This window comes from Hemiscyllium ocellatum, chromosome 5 (assembly GCF_020745735.1).
Source record: "Hemiscyllium ocellatum isolate sHemOce1 chromosome 5, sHemOce1.pat.X.cur, whole genome shotgun sequence".
In the NCBI taxonomy this organism is placed as follows: Eukaryota; Metazoa; Chordata; class Chondrichthyes; order Orectolobiformes; family Hemiscylliidae; genus Hemiscyllium; species Hemiscyllium ocellatum.
In genome coordinates, this window is record NC_083405.1 from 105,470,706 (window position 1) to 105,488,915 (window position 18,210).

Sequence of the window (18,210 nt, forward strand, 5' to 3'; positions counted from 1 at the left end):
TGTTCAGGAGGTTCAATTCCAGTCAGAAGTTTGTAAAAGCAGTCATCGATTAAAAGTCAAAGAAAGAACACACGCATATGGTGCTGATTTTACATCCTCAGGATGTTTCAAAGCACTTTAAACCAATTAAGTACTTTTGAAGTGTATTAGTGTTTGAACATAAGGAACTACAACAGTCGATTTCTACACAGCAAGATCCCATATAGAGCAATGAGAGTAATAAACTGAAAGCCTGTGCTGGTAATATTAAGTCAGCCAAGAAAACCCTCTTTTCTTCTTTGAATAATCATGGGACAGGTTATATCCACTTCAACAGTGGTTTTGTGCATTACCCAAAAGGCAGCATTTTTGATAATGGAACACTGGAACATCAACCCCAAATTTCTGAAGTTGTCAACAGAGAGACAACAGAATGAGCCAAGACAAGCAGCTATAAAAAACACTAATATCAAGATGAGAGGGTGAGCAACTGATTAATCAGTTATTTAAAACAGCCATCAGAATTGAGCAACAATAAACATAAGACATAAATGCCAGTAGCTAGTGATCATTGCTTCTACTATCATCAAGTCTGACTGTGCTAGTGTTGTCTCATTATTTGGCATAGAAAAATGCAAACCTTCTGAACTAAAATGTAAAAATCATTGACAAAATCAGAACAGTGGATCATCCTATTCAGGATCCACTCTCAGAAAGATAACCAACAGTGATCTACTCAGTGCTGAATGAAAGTCAGGAGCCATCCAACGTTATGCAGCTCGTGATGCAAAATATGAAGTTTGTTTTGTGTATCTTAAAATGAGTGACTCCATTGTGCAGAATTTGATTCAAATGACACGTTACAAACTTCAGTGACAGAGAGAGACTGAACAGAGATCAGGCATCCACTGAAGGTTTCTATGGAGAGCCATTGACAAGACACTTATTTATTTAGCTTAAATCTTGTTGGCTCAGGAGCATGAGCCAATACTTGGGAAGGGGCTTCTTTTGAGGAGTGAGCTGAATACATTAAAGTGCAACATGATATCTCTCCAAACAAAAAGATAACATATAATAACCAAAAGAACTGGGAATGCTGGAATTCAGAAACAAAAACAGAAACTGCTGGAAAAGCTCAGCAGGTCTGGCAGCATCTGTGGAGAGATATCAGAGTTAACATTTTGGTTCAAATAACCCTTGTTCAGAACTGACCCTGAGGAAATGTCACACGACCCAAAACTTTGACTCTGGTTTCTCTCCACTGATCTGCCAGACCTGCTGAGCTTTTGCAACAATTCCTGTTTTTGTTGTTGAAAACTTTGTACTGATTAAAACATCACATTTTTAAAATGTGCATCTTGCATTTACATCAATGATCAGTCCAATTTTTTTTCTGCACTGTCCCTGTAACCCTGAAGAGAGTCACTCATGCTGCACCAGATGGGTACTTGTCAGTAATAGGTCCAAGGCAGCCAGCATGAACTGGGACAGTCAGTGGTGTAGACCATTTATGCTGGGGTGTAAGAAGATGGTTTTCATGCCCAACATCATGGTACTGGACTATGTACTGCCTTTCTCACATTGGGCTTTTAAAAGAGAGAGGACATCGGAGCATTTTATTTCTGAATCTCAATGGATCTAATATTTTACAGATTTCTAATGGTTTCCTTCTATTTAAATAGTTTTCCAACAAAATGGATTTGTTTAGCTCAATTAGTATAAATTACTTTACAGGTCTTGACACGCTTGTGTTCATGGGAGGAGAGTGTCACTGGCTAAGCCAACATTCACTGTCCATCCCAATTGCCCAGAGGGCAGTTATGAGTCACCAGGTCATTGCTGGGAGTCTGGATCCCATGTAGGTCAGACCAGGTGAGGACTGCAGATATCCTCCTCTCAAGGATATTAGTGAAACAGATGAGTCTTTACAATAATCAGCATTTGTTACATGGTCGCTTTAAAGCCAATTTTTAAAAAAAAGTCTTTATTTTGACCGAATTCAAATTCTTCATCTGCCATGGTGGGATTTGACCTGTAGTGTATGATTTTATGATGAGTGATGTTCTGGATTACTAGTCCAGTGAATTGCCACAACTCCAAATCACCGTTTCACTCACTATTTTAACTAAAAATATAGTATTTTTACACTTGTATTTTTATAACGCTGTTCATTTTGTACTCAGTAGGACAAATGCAAGAAAATCAAATTTGAAACAATGACAACCATTCATAAGAAAGGAGAAAATAATTGCTTGATTAGTAGGTAATTCAACTGTTTACCATGAAGTAATTAATGGAGAAAAACATACACATCAAACTCTTGGGTAATTCAAAAAAAAGTTCAAGACTTGAACATATTCCTTTACTTTTGGTAGAGAATGGGTCCCTGAAAGCATGCATTTTTAGCCACCATAAATGAGCCACTTTAGAAACTTGAACGTTTAGATTAAATGTAATGTCAGTGCAGCTATTACTGCTGCCGAACTCAGACTCACATCCAATAGCAGCCATGTTGGGGTTGAGTTTCGCAAGTATCAGTTGGTCGAGGTCAGGCTGTACACTCTGTCTAACACAAACGACTGAAGGCACATACTTTGTGATTATGCCGGCAAATTGTTAGGACATTTGGCTTTCCTAATCCAGTGTTACAATGACACTAATGTTCATACACAATGTTACTCAATCGTATGGTTATTAGCTATTTTCAAAACAGTGGTCTAGCCAGTTGTTCACCTTGCAAGCTCAACTCAGATGCATCAAAGCTATGCAGAACAATGCCTATCCTGAACAGATTCTTGGTCACTGTGCATCATGCAAATTTGCAAATAGGCCAAAGGCTACCATTTTTGGACTCAGAAATTACACTGAGAAGATAAATTGTAGTGGTGACGTGAGTGATATTTTCTAATTCAGGATACTGCCATCGGTTCAAAACTACTTGTCTAACAATGGTCCGAGGACAGAATATGGCCAACAATGAATCTGTCCACTGACTGGCTGTTCAAAATGTAGGTGAATGGATGTAACCCATCTGCAGGGAACTTTCCCTCCTACTTACTGGTGAACCTATTACCCAGTTGTGCCAGATATACAGAACAGAAACAAATCCTTTGGTTTAACTCGTCCATGCTGACCAGATGTCCTAAATTAATCGAGTCCCATTTACCAGCATGTGGCCAATGTCCTTCTGAACCCCTCCTATTCATATCCTCACCCAGATGTTTTTCACACATTGTAAATTGCACCAGCTTCCAACACTTCCTCTGGCAGCTCATTCCATGCACAAACCACCAACTGTCTGAAAACTTTGCCCAAGATGTCCCTTTTAAAATCTTTCCCCTCTCACTCTAAACCTATGCCCTCTAGTTCTGGACTCACCCATCCCAGGGAAAAGACCTTGTCTATATACACTATCCATGTCCCTCATGATTTTATAAACCTATAAGATCACCCTTCAGCCTCTGACGCTCCAAGGAAAACAGCCCCAGCCTATTCAGCCTCCCTGCACAGCTCAAACTCTCCAACCATGGCAATATCCTTGTAAATCTTTTCGGAACCCTTTCAAGTTTTACAACATTCTTCCAATAGGAAGGAGACCAAAATTGCACACAATGTTTCAAAAGTGGCCTAACCAATGCCCTGTACAGCCGCAATATGACTTCCCAACTCCTACACAGAATATTCTGACCAATAAAGAAAAGCATACCAAACACTTTCTTCACGATGCTATCTACCTACGACTCCACTTTCAAAGAACTGTGAATCTGCACTCCAAGGTCTCTTTATTCAGCAACACTCCCAGGACCTTACCATTAAGTGTATAAGTCCTGCCCTGACTTGCCTTTCCAAAATGCACCACCTCACAATTTATCTAAATTAAACTCCATCTGCCACTCCTCAGCCCAATGGCCAATCTGATTAAGATCCCAATGTAATCTGAGGTAACCTTCTTCGCTGTCCACTGCACCTCCACCTTTGGTATCATCTGCAAACTTACTAATGATACCACCCATGTTCATATCTAGATTATTTACACAAATACAAAAGGCAGTAGACCCAGCACCAATCCTTATGGTATACCACTGGTCACAGGCCTCCAGTCTGAAAAGCAACCCTCGACCACCACCCTCTGTCTTCTACTTTCGAGCCAGTTCTGTATCCAAATGGCTAGTTCTCCCTGTATTCCATGATATAACCTTGCTAACCAGTTTACCATGTTTAATTCCTTCCTGAAGTCCATATAGATCATATCCACCAATCTGTCTTCATCAATCCTCTTTATTACTTCTTCAAAAAAATCAATAAAATTAGTAAGACATGATTTCTCACGCACAAGGCCATGTTAAGTATTCCAAATCAGTCCTTGCCTTTCCAAATACCTGTAAACCCTGTCACTCAGGATTCCCTCCAACAACTTGCTCACCAGTGATGTCAGGGTCACCGGTCTATCATACCCTGGCCTTTCCTTACCACCTTTCTTAAACAACTGCACCACGTTAGCCAACCTCCAGTCTTCCGGCACCTCACCTGTTACTATCAATACAACAAATATCTCAGCAAGGGGCCCAGCAATCGCTTTCGCAGCTTTCCATTCCATTCTTGCGTACACCTGATCAGGTCCTGAGGATTTATCCACTTTATACTTTTTAAGACATCCAGCACCACCTCCTCTGTACATGGGCATTTTTCAAGGTGTCACCATCTATTTCCCCACATTCGATATCTTTCATGTCCTTCTCCATGGTAAACACTGATGCGAAATACTTGTTCAGTACCTCCCCCATCTCCTGCGGTTCCACACATATGCTGCCTTGGTGATCTTTCAGGGGCCCTATTCTCTCCCTAATTACCCTTTTGTCCTTAATGTATTGATTAAGTCCTTTTGAATTGTTCTTAACCCTACTTACCAAAGCTCTCTCATGTACCCTTTTGGCCCTCCCGATTTCCCTCTTAAGTATACTCCTACTGCCTTTATACTCTTCACTCGATCTCTACTGTCTATACCTGTCAGATGTTTCCTTCTTTTTCTTGATCGAAACCTCAATTTCTCCTGTCATCCAGCATTCTGTACACCAACCAGCTTTTCCTTTCACCCTAACAGGAACATACCATCTCTGGGCTATTGATATCTCATTTCTGAAGACTTCTCATTTTCCAGCCATCCCTTTACCTGCAAACACCCCAAATCAACTTTTGAAAGTTTTTGCCTAATACCATCAAAATTGGCCTTTCGAGAGAGAGAGAGAGGGGGAGAGAGACAGAGAGAAAGAGGGGGGAAAGAGGGAGAGGGAGGAGAGAAAACAGCATGTGTGGGCACAAATGCACCCTTAAAGAACATCAGCAGCCAACCAACAGGTCTGGAAACAGCCTGCCCCACAGCCAGACCATGTTGGAGACAGGATACATTTGTTGAAGAATAGGAACAGAACTCAGAAGAAGAAAGGCATCTATGGAATTCCAGCCCCAAACAATTAAGGAACATTGGTGGACAGGGTTTGTTCATCTTAGGAAGGTGAGGATGAGGTGAAGTGAGGGGCTGGTTCTTACATGGAGGAAGTAAGAGGGTACTATCTGCTGGGGTGAGCCTCCATTTGAAAAGAGTACTCTGAGAGTGGTATCCCAAGTTTCTTCTTTTTGGAAAATCTTTCGAATAAAACAGTCAGCCCACGACCACCTGACTGTCCATGTTAACTATATTATGACAGATATAAGAAGCAGTGAAGCTTTTACCTAGGTCAGTTAACTTTTATTTGACAAGTAGTGGTAGGTTGTCAATTTTGGCATCCACTCTGTTTTACATGCCCTCTTCCCCTCACCAAAACCACACCCAGCAAAGGTATGTAAATCCATTCCTCTGAGCAACAGAAGGACATAGAGCTCGTCAGTCAATAATCTACACAAAGCTAAGTCATAGTCATACAGGATAGAAACAGACCCTTCCATTCAACTCGTCCACACCAACCATATTCCCAGCAAAAGCACAGCTGAGTTTGTTTTCAAAACATTAGCTCTGCTATGTGAAACTTTCAATGGACTATTTTATTAATGACTCATCTTTTAAAAATAATCATATTATTTCTTTGACATACATTTTTGCTCAGTAACATGTTCATGCTTTTTCTCATACCTCAACATTGATTTTAAAATTTATTTAGGAGATGCTGGAGATCAGAGCTGGACTGCAGATGCTGGAGATCAGAGCTGAAAATGTATTGCTGGAAAGGCGCAGCAGGTCAGGCAGCATCCAAGGAATAGGAGATTCGACGTTTCAGGTATGAGCCCTTCTTCAGCTCCTTGGATGCTGCCTGACCTGCTGCGCCTTTCCAGCAACACATTTTCAGCTTTAAAATTTATGTCTAATGCTCTGCCAAACCTTACCTTCCTAAAATTTGCTCTTCTAACCTTTGCGAGAGAATAAAATTGAAACATAATGCTGTTAGACAACCCTGGTCAAAAATAATGATTTGTCTGCCACCAACTGAGCAATGTCAAATATGAATTGTAGTTGCAGTGTAATGGCGAGTACAGAAGACATCAGCCCCAGCAATTGCCTGATCAAATTCAACAACCTACTCCTCTGACTGCTCAAAACAAATAGAGTCCCTACTATTGTCAACAAGGCAGTGTTTGCAAAGCCTGAAACAAACCATCCCTTGTTACATATGATTCCATGTTTGAACAGCACTTAGTGAACATTTCCTAGTAATCACCTGACGAAGGAGCTAGTGCTTCCAAATAAATCTGTTGGACTATTACCTGGTTTTGTGTAATTTTTAACTTTGTACACCCCAGTCCAACTCCGGCACCTCCAAAACATTCCTAGTGCGATAGTAACTATACCAACCACCAAATTGATATAATCAATTGAGTTCAGAACAGCCCATTAAAGCATGCTAGAAATAAAATGTACGCAAAGGTCGGGACCCATGATCTACAAGTAAAAAGGAATCTGCTCACGCTGTCCATCTTTTTTGAATTGCCTGAGAGCTGCAGAGCTTTTGTGTCACCGTTGGTTTTTTGTGGCAACGCCTCAGCCAGATGGAGTCGGCTTGCCAACAAATCGACAGCCTTTTCTCCTCTGATGTAAACTGTTCTGACCACCTGTAATTTGATGATCTGTTTGTTCCGATGAGTGCAAGACAAAAAGCTTTTGATCCCCTTTCCAGAAACATTCAAGTCCTATGTTAGACAGTGAATGTTCCTGATCCAAACTGCTCTCTAATTTACTGAAGAGAATAAATAGGTTAAGGCAGGGTGAGACATTTGACATGTGAGGCAATGGTTTAACACCTGAACAATGATTGACTTGTAGAATTCAGAAGCAGCAAAAAAACCCATTTGTACCTTACCTGGTGACTGCAAGAGCACAAGACTAATAACAAACTGTTTGTGCATTAAGGAATTGCATTTTTAACCACAGGGGAAAAGACTTGGTCAGAAAGAAAACTATACCCATATAAAATTCAACTGAAACAACAAAGGAAATTAGGTCAAACGAACCAGACTTGCTAGGCTACCACAAATGTTCAAAATGGATTCTCTCTCCGAATTAAGAACTCATGTTTATGAAATCATATCAACTAGTTTGTAGGCCTAACGCATCTAGATCTGTTGATCAAAAGGATTGTAGTGAAAGCATCAAAATTATCTGGTGTTCACGCTATAAAACGAAAGCAAAGCCAAGATGGAAAACACAGTGAGCTTCCTTAAATCCCTGTTAAGATTTTTATGCTTTACATAGATAGAAAATACACGAGTTCTACCTAAGTCCATGCTTTTAGATTTCCGCGTTTTAACAAAATCCAGTTGAGTGGCATCTCCAAACTGTTTGGTGCGTTTTTCAGACATGCTCTGACGTCCGAATCCCTCTCGCTGGAAGGCAATGGCAGGATCGACGTCTGGACTTAAAACACTAGAAAAACAGAAAAGCACAATTTGTGATTTATCAGAAAGAGACTATAAACAAAAAATGAAAATGGTAACTCTCGACAGCAAGTATAGGAAAGTAATTGTTTTGAATGGCGTCTGATTGAGGAAAGGTTCCAAAAGAAGTTGCATGCTTTTATATTGTATTTGCTCAATACATTGATCAAGAAAGACACGGGGTATGAATTGCTGCTTATCAAAATCTACACTTTGACTGAACCAGATTTAATAGACAAACTCCTGTCCTTAAACCACACAAACTAGTGCTGAAAATGTCATTTTCACTCTTGGCAGGACAAGTGGCTTGCTGCGTTTGAACTCGTGTGTGATTACTTGGGATGTCAATCACAGAATATCCTGTCACTGCACGTTAAATGAAGTTGTCTTGTAAAATACAATGCAGGTTTAATGTGATGCTGACCTTCTGTAAAAAGAAATTCTGCTCAAGTATAAAACTTGCATTGAATCACCACAAAACAAACATTCAATAACATTCAGCAAAAGCTGCTACATTTGTGCACCACATCCACAAGAGTGAACTGCAAACTCAGTTTTTGCCTATTCTTGTTTGCTGTGGAAGGAAGAGTTGTAGGGAGAGAGCTGCACCATTGAGAGAAGCATTATTAGAAGGGAAACAAAAGAAAAACCACAATGATTGTCTTAGATAAATGCCCACAATTTATTCTCGGAACTTAATAGTGAGCTGTTGTCTTGTTTTGTAAGAGGCCCTTCACAAAGTTGCTATGAAGCGAAGTCTAAGATTTTAACTCAGCGACAGTGAAACAATGGAGAGAGTGTTCCACATCAGGATGCTGTGTGGCCTGGAATGGAACTTGTAGGTGATGATGGCTCCACGCATCTCCTCCCATTGTCCTTCTAGGCGGCAACAATCATGGGTTTGGAAGACGCACTTGAAGTTGCACATGAGATCTGGGCCAGTACTTATTGCATCCTTAATTGGCCAGAGGGCAATTACAAGTCAACCACTTTGCTGGAGTCACATGAAGGGCAGATTGAGCAAGAATGGCAAATCTCCTTCCCCAAAAGACATGTGTGAATGAGATAGGTTTTTAATGACAATTGACAATGATATCATGGTCACCATGGGGCTACTTTTTTTTTATTACAGGTAATTACTGAATTCAAATTTCATCAACTGCTCTGTGGGTTTCGAATGATTGGGATTCTAGATTACTATACCAGTGACATTATGATTACACCATCACCTCCCCTTGAGTGCCACTGTGCATTGGTGGTGAAGGGAATGAATGATGGAACTGGGGGATGGGGTTCCAGTCGAGTGCGCTGCCTTGATCTGGATATTATTAAGTGTTACTCTCATCCAAACATATTCCTGAACTGATATCTTAAATATGGAGGACAGACATTGGAAAACAGGAGACAAATTACTTGCAGCAGAATTCCTAGCCTCTAAGCTGCTGCTGTGGCCATAGAGTTTATGAAGGTTGGTCCAATTCAGTTTCTGGTCAATAATAGCACCCGATAGCGGAGGATTTAGTGATGACAATGCAATTGAATGTCAAGGGATTTCTCTTGCTGGAGACTTGTATGGCATGAATCTTATTTGCCACTTTAAACCCAAACCTCGATCTTTTCCAGGTCATACTGCATATGAACACAGACCACTTCAGTATCTGACATGTCACGAATGTTATTGCATATTTTACAATCAATGAACATCCCTATTTCTATCCTTATGATGGATAGGTGAGATTAATGAAATAGTTGAAGATGGCTGGGTATTGATATCGTTCCAAATTTGCAGGTGATGGTGCTTGCATTGGCTTATTCTTTAATTTGTTAGAGGTTATTATTTTGGAAGACACTGCTGAAATGCATTTTGCAAATGCTTCAAGCTGCATATACTGTATACCACTGGTGAAGGCAGTGTATATTTAACACTGTGGATGGCATTTCAATCAAATGGGCTACTTTGTCCTGAATTGTACTAAAGAAAACAAATGCTGGTGATCACAGGAAGGTCAGACAACATCCATAAAAAGAGAGCAAGCTCATGTCGAGTCTAGATGACCTTCATGAGAGCTGAAGTAAAGTGTGGAGGGGTCAGAATCTATGCTGTAGTTTTGGGGGTAATGGGAGTAAGGTGCCAGTGAAGAAAAGATTGTAACAGTTCAGCTTAAGTCTGTATGCAAGTATTCTTTAGCCAGTCATTTTAGCAAGCACCCTGCTGGCATGTCCACATCGCTGTCCTCGGCATGATGCAGTGTTTTGATTAGACTTACAGTGTGGAAACAGGCCCTCCGGCCCAACAAGTCCACACCGACCCGCCGAAGCGCAACCCACCCATACCCCTACATTTACCCCTTACCTAACACTACGGGCAATTTAGCATGGCCAATTCACCTGACCCGCACATCTTTGGACTGTGGGAGGAAACCGGAGCACCCGGAGGAAACCCACGCAGACACGGGGAGAACGTGCAAACTCCACACAGTCAGTCGCCTGAGTCGGGAATTGAACCCGGGTCTACAGGCGCTGTGAGGCAGCAGTGCTAACCACTGTGCCACCGTGCCACCCACTGCCACCGTGCCGCCCACTGCCACAGTGCAAACTGGAGGAACAACATCTCATCTTCTGACTAGACACTTTACAGCCATCTGGACTTAATATTGAGTTCAACACCTTTAAATTGTAAACCATTTCTTTCCTTTCTTCCAACTGTTATTATGTCCTCCCTCCCCCCTCATCCCACTTACTGTCCTTTCAAGTCTGGCAAGAGACATGCCATTGTTCTGCCATTCTCACTTTCAAATCAGTTAAGCTGAACTATCAACATCTCTTCTTCACCAGCACCCTACTTGCACTATCCCAAGCGACTACAACCTCCCTCCCCAAACTAAAGCATAAATGCTGTCCCTTCCACACTTTACTTCAGCTCTGATGAAGGGTCATCGAGACTCAAAACGTTAGCTTGCTCTCCCTCCACGGATGCTATCCGACCTGCTATGATCTCCAGCATTTGTTGACTTCAGTATAGATTCCAGCATCTGCAGTCACTTCTTCCTACACTTGTCCTGAATTGTGTTCATTTTCTTCAGTGTTGGTGCTGCACTTATACATGCAAATGGGGAGTGCTCCATCACTCAACTAAACTGTGCACTGTAAATGCTAGAAAGGTTTTGGGGAATCAGATGATGAGTTATTTATCATATTATTTCCCAGCATCGGACTTGTACTTGTGGCCACAACATTTATTTAACTAGTCCAGTTCAGTTTCTCGTTAATGGTAACCCACAGAATGTTTACTTTGGCTAATTCAACATTAGTCATGCTATTGAACATCAAGGGCAAATGGTCATTCCTCGGCACTTGTACAGCTTGAATGTTTCTTGCCACATATCAGTCTAAGCCCAATTATCCAGATCTTGTGATAGACATGGACTGCTTCAGGATCTGAGTTATGTAGACTGTGAAACATCATGAAACATCCTCATTTCTGACTTTCTGAAGGTCAGATATCATTGATAAAGCAGATGAAGATAGTTGGACTGAGGACATTAGCTTGAGGAGCTCCTGCAAACTTGTCTCCAGTATTGCTCAACACATGGATAGTCCTGCCTTACTCTTCAACTTTGTCAGAGCTCTTTGACGCCAGTCAAACCTGGCCAAACATTACCCTGACACTGCATTGGGAAGGTTGTTTTAACACGGCCTTTAACACTGGAGCTGGAACGATACTCCAGAGAATTCCTTACACTAACGATCAGCAAGACTTTATACTGAATTTTTCATCAACGAATAAAATTAGGTGTGAAGACAGATAATTTGGCTGATTGCAAATGCAATGCGGAGGGGACTTTATGTTTGCATCAGTAGCTAATTGAAAATTGTGCAAAATTCTCCACATTCAATTGAGATCATAAATTCACATTCCAGCACCGCATGAAATAGCAGATGTTTTATCCAGTCATCATTACCTTCATCACAAGAACAGAACATCCCTTGTTGTGAAGGGAGACTCCTATAAAGAATAAAGTAAATTTCTGGAGAAACTCAGCAGATCTGGCAGCATCTGTAGAGAGAAGAATCAACGCTTCGAGTTCAATGACTCTTAATCAGAAATGTCAGTTCTGATGTGGGGTCACTAACTACAACTATCGATTCTGTCCTTCTCTCCATCAATGCTGCCAGATCTGGGTTTTGCCGGCAATTTCTTTCATTTTCAGATCCCCAGCATCCACAGTTCCTTACTTCAGTCTTGGAAAGAATGCTTGTTTCCAGGCAAAATACTAGTTACAGTTTTGATGCATAAAACATTGTATTAAAAGTAAATAGGTAGATAAATGCACCAACATATCCATTTATTACATTTACTCCTCAGAATTATAGAGTGGTAAAGCAGACAATGCTTGCCTGTTGAATGATACTGTGAGCTGAGGATGGAAAAATATAAAAATGAAAATGATTATTGTTTCATGTTAAACATAACAGACATGTAATAGAAAATTTGCTTTCCATAATATGCACTAAACAGATTCATCCTTAAATGGACGAGACAGGATTTGCAGCCATTGATTCATGAGGAGCACAGCAGAAACCTCCCAAGCTTTGGTAGCAAATTCATCAAGTGATCAGCAGTTAGCCTGCTGTTGAGCATAGGATTCATTCTGAGCATTTACTGTCAATAACAATAGTGACCTAGGAAAGATTGCAATAGAATAAGCTAACCAATAAATTTGGTTATAAACTAGTTCTTAACAGTTGTACACATTACAATAAATATAGATCTTAGCCATTATTCCATCAACTATCTCTTGTATTTTGTTTTATTTACTCAAGGGACATGGCTGTCACTGGCTGATACAGCATCTATTGCCTATCCCTAGATACCCTTCAGAAGAGGTAGTGAGCTCCCTTCTCAAACTGCTGCAGTCCACGTTTTATATTCTGAAGGCATTTAGATCGCTGGTAGGCCACATCACTGTGGAAGGTATAATAAAAGCACATCAATCAATCAATTCAGGTGTGTACATGCAACTTTCAACAGGAAGTACTGGATATCAATCAGGTACATGAATCTTGGTTGTTCGGATTTGGAAGAGGGGGAAAAATTTTAGTTATTAATTAAGCATTTTAATTATCCTTCCAATACTTTTTGCTGCTATAGTATATCGATTACAGATGACCAATTCCATATCTCATATAGACCAAAGGGCAGGTTTGCTAAGGAATCATGCTCATACATGCTTAGAAGACAAAAAGCCAGTATGATTTTTTTTAAGCATTTACTTTCTGAAACAGATCAGCAAGATAGTTTCAGAATAAATCTACGAAACTCAATACTAGACAATGATCACCTTAAGAGTCCGTTAACTCACTGATATTCAATGGCATTACCATCACTGAATCCCCCATTGTCAATATCCTGGAGGTTATCTTTGACCAGAAACTCAATATGCCATATAAATACAGTGGCTACAAGAGCAGGTCACAGGGAATCTCCAAAACCATCTACAAGGCACAAGTCAGGAGTGCAATTTACCTGAATACAATGGGTAACATCTTTACACTGTTTGAGAAGAACTTGTTGATTTGTTTCCCTATCAGAGATGTTGCTACAGAGAATGTACCAATTAAGTGATGACTGACAGTTAACTGCTAAATTTTGTTTAAATTGATTCTATTGGTCAAATCATTGCCCTGGGAAGTGAAGCAGAAAATTGCTGTCACATATTTTGGTCAGTTATAACAAGTAAGTTTTTTTAATTAGGGAAGGACGCTAATGCATTATGGTCATCCAGACAGCTGGTGCAGACACGATGAGCTGTTTGTTAAAACGTAGAAGACTAACAATGCTGATCACACGTGTTCTTCGTATCTGCAAAGAACAGGGTTCCTGTGCATACTAAGAGCTTGACTGAAAATCTTGAATTGTTACCAATGCATACTTTTTACAAATGTCTATTTGCAGACTCATATCTAAAATTGGGCACTGTTCTGAGGTTTGCGAGCACGGGCTTGTTGGATAAAGTTGTAGCTTGCTTGTTTTTACATGTTAGCAAATCATCTTTTGATTGGATTGTCAGTGACAATCATCATTTGTGTTGTACCTGAAACTGACATGCAATGCAAAACTGACAACTAATTTACCAACCAACTTAAGATTGTCAGTTGGGCTCATTGTCTGGTGTACTTGCATTTACTGGATGCTGTAAAACACAGCATTTTCTTTGCCAAATGACACATTCAAATCTGATTTCAACTGTGCAAAAGAGGTAACAACCATTTTCTGATTCATTCCATAGGGCAACTGAACAGAGTTCACCTATTAGGCTTAAACTTAACAAAGCTTTGTAATTTTACAAAGCTTTGTAATTAACTGCCAGTCAGCACTTAAATGGTGCATTCTTCACAACAACACCCCTAGCAATCATCTACTTGCCAACCAATCAGTATGCTCCTTTCATGAGATGGCAACATGTTGATCCCCATTATTTTGATATTCTTGCAAATTGTCCTGGTAGTGGAAGATTAAAAGCTTTGACAAGCCATACATTTGTTTCAGTATGCTCAATGATTGGCGATAAGAGACACCAGAGGACTGCTGTCAAAATTAGTGTCTTCAAAAGAAAAGGGAGACAGAAAACCACCAATTAATTTATTTTGTTAAAGTTTATAACAGTAAGAAAAAAGTCTACAAGAACACCAACAAGTTTCATCAAGAAGGTCTGTGAATATGAATGCAAGGGACAAAACTGAGTGTGTTAACAGTTGCTGATTAATTCACACTCCAAGAAAACCACTACAGCACTTGATGATCATCTCTTCATGCTCTTTATATTTTTGCAACAATACTTGTAAGAGTGTACTATACCAGAAATACTTGTTTCATACTGGGACTTATACAAATTGAGGTTGTGCTCAAAACACCATCCAAGTTGTCAAGCTTTAGGATGTGAAGCTTATTTATTCTTTAGTGAGGTGACATGCCTCTGTGAATGCAGCAGAGCTGAAGTGTTTCAAAAATCATTTCTAAGCCAACAATACAAGGATAGAGCCTTATAATGAGATCTGTTGGTACTGACACACTTAAGCTTACGACCAAGTATTTTTAACTCAAGGAAAATAAAGTTTTCTTTAATATATTACATAGCAGGTTCTTGAGAAATGTAAATAAGTCTAAACCCTCTGAAGACTTTCATCTTTCAACCTTCATTAATTGAAGATACAGTTTGTGCATTATGCATGCAACATTTCAGCAATCACATTAACATTCCACCATCCATTGTACAAATACTACCCGATCACATCAAATGGCCATTCTAGACACCAAATAATGCTTGTAACATTGAAATAAAATGATTACACAGGCATCAAAAAGTAAATGTGCTATTTTTTGATTTGAATTACTAATCAAAGAAGCTTTGCCTAAAGTCCAGGGCTTTGAATTATTAAAATGTACTAGATTTAAAAGGCATACTTTGCCATGGCTTATGAAATTATTATTGATGCAACAAAATTAATGATTTCAGGAGCTGATGGTATTTTCAGGCTCCGAATAAGCATTCTAGGTAGTCCCGATTTTCTTCAACTTATCTTCAATACATTCCCTTGTTCAATTTATTGTAGCTCTTACATGCACATCTTCTTGTGGTTTAAGAAAGTGAAGTGTTGAAAGCATCTAAGTGCTAACCCTGATGCAGGTTATCCCTTGCCTGCTGGTTTCGAGTGCAACAAATGAACAAGTCAGTACAGGAGGTAGCAGTGCATCAATATGTTTTGTTGTAACCACCAGCTGGGTCTTCATTTGGCAAAGGAGAGATATTTAGAATTTTGAATAAAATAGCATTGCTTGTTGAACTATCTGACATATTAGAATAGATTAGATTAGATTATTGTTCTAGGAGATATACAAAGGGAGATTTATTTATCCATGCCTGTGGCATTTCACGATGTACATTTCAACTGGAAATCTAATTATTTAGAAAACTAAGTGGATGTCATTCCAATAGAATCCTGATGAAAGAAATGAAATGTTTGGGTGACTCGGCATTGACCATGGCACCAGATATAGCAACAACACATGCAGCCCAAAAGCCCTTGTAAAGTCTCATCTGCAGGCTTGCACCAAAACTGGGAGAATTGTTCCATAGGCCAATCATGTAACACTGTCGATCAATTATGAGTTTATGTAAATGACAATGCCTCAGACAACACATTACCATTCCTGGACAAGTCCTGTCCTACCGACAGAACAGACCGACCAGAAGCGGCAGCACAGTAGTATGCAATTGACTGGTAGTTGCCTTGGGAATCCACAATATTCACTCTGAACAGCAGAAGGTCTCATGGCATCAGGTTAAAAATAGGCAGGGAAACTGCCTGTTGATTTCCATGTACCGCCCACCCTTGATTGAGAACCAGTGTTCTGCCACGATGAATATCACATGGACGGCGAACCAAAGGTGGCTTGGATATGGAATATTGTCTGGATGGGGGATTTCAATCTCCAACACCAAGAGGGGCTTGACCGCACTGCTACAGAGTTGGTTGAGCCCGAAAGCACAGAGCTACTAGATTGAGTCTGATGCAGGTGGTGAGAGAACCAGCAAGGAAAAACCCAGGACTACTTCCAGGCCAACCACTGTATGCAGGACACAGTAGACAGGGCTAAGTGATCCCACAACTGGGACAGGCCTAAGTTCTGCAGTCGTGCCCCTGTCAGTCATGAATGGTGGAGGTAGCTCCATAAATATTTCCATCCTTGAAGATGAGGGAGCCTCAAACTATCAGTACAAAAGACGAGGTTGAACCGTTTGTCAGTACCTCCAGCCAGAGGCGCGCTGATGGGTGATCTTCTTGGCCTCCTCATGAACACACCAGCATCACGGATGCCAGACTTCAGTCAACACATTCAATTCACATGATATTCAAAAATGATAGAAGTATCTGGTTACTGCAAAACTATGGGTCCTGATTTAATTCCGGCAGTAGAACTGAAGATCGTGTTTCATATCTAGCTATACCTCCAGCCAAGCTGTTCCAGGACAATTACAATGCTAAGATCCAGCTTGCACTATGGAAAAGTACTCAGCTACAGCTTTTTTGGAATTTGGAATTATTCGGTTTTCAGAATAAGTGACAGTTTAATGGTAACATTTTTAAAAATCTTGCCGGAGGAGCAAACTTTGAAATAAGAATGTGCTTGGCCATGTCCCCCTATGTCGCATCTGATTGACACGCATCGAGTGGGTGTCGACTTGGGGGCGTTCACAGAGAAACCCTAGGCCTGTCAGTGCTTGGCCACACCTTCTCCCATGTCCCATCTGAGTGACATGCAGCAAGTGGGTGTCAACTTGGGTTAACTACTCACCAAACAGCCTTGTTATTGAGAAAAAAACTTCATGAAAAAACTTCATATTGCGAAACTTTTCGGTTTTTGTATGTTTGGATAAAAGGTCTCCTACCTGTATTTTAATAATTTTGTTCAGACATCTCATGATACTCTCCGGATCAGGTAGGACCTGAACCCAGATCTTCATGCCCAGAAGTAGGGACACTACCACAGTACCACAATACTTCCCACAATGTTTCTGTCTATCATCCCATCCACATCAGGCAGAACAAATCCAACCCAGCCAACTGCCTATTGAGTTCACACCAATGCTCCAAAGAACACCCCACCCCGATCTGCGGCCCCCCATCTACATATCTCTGCATTTCCCATGGCTAATCCATTTTCTAACTTAATCTTCACAAGCTATCAGTAACAACAGTTTGAAAAAGTGGTGTTAGAAAACCAAGAATTAATTGGATCAGCGCTCTTACCCATCAGTTTTATCTTTATCAGGTTCTTTCACCCACAGACCAGAAGTTACAGAATTTATTTCTTGATGATAATCCACAGATGGCTGGTTGGGTAGTCGAGGAAGATTGCCAGGTGGCCTGTCATCTTCAATAATAACAGTGTCATCCTGGGTCATGTTCACCGTCGGAGACATATGGTAGTTACCTGTTCACAGAAACAATGATTTAACTCAAAAAAATCACAGTAATGTGATGATCAGCACTCACTTCATACTGCATTACAATTAAAATTACAAATACCTTCAAAAGCTGCAAACATTTCACTTTTCAATCCTCTCTTGCAGCAGGTTTCAGATGTTATAAAATCCCATGTCCAAGTTGCTGATCAGAATAAATATTACCAGTTTTAACACTGAATCCCATTTGTTCACATAAATAAAGAAAATATGTTTTCTTTCACTGAATGAATTCATAATTACCTTGATCAGCTGAATAACATAAATGTATTAATGAAAG

General features: G+C 40.3%; 1 protein-coding gene across 5 annotated transcripts in view; it reads right to left on the reverse strand.

Moving 5' to 3' along the window:
- LOC132815814 (partitioning defective 3 homolog) overlaps positions 1-18,210 on the reverse strand; it is an 810,799-nt gene that overhangs the window by 212,052 nt on the left and 580,537 nt on the right. For all 5 annotated transcript variants that reach the window (XM_060825083.1, XM_060825081.1, XM_060825084.1 and 2 more), the window contains exons 16-17: positions 17,716-17,899; positions 7,743-7,891 (exon numbers count right to left, since the gene is read on the reverse strand). In XM_060825083.1, the coding sequence (XP_060681066.1) occupies positions 7,743-7,891; positions 17,716-17,899 (333 nt within the window). The remainder of the gene's footprint in view (positions 1-7,742; positions 7,892-17,715; positions 17,900-18,210) is intronic.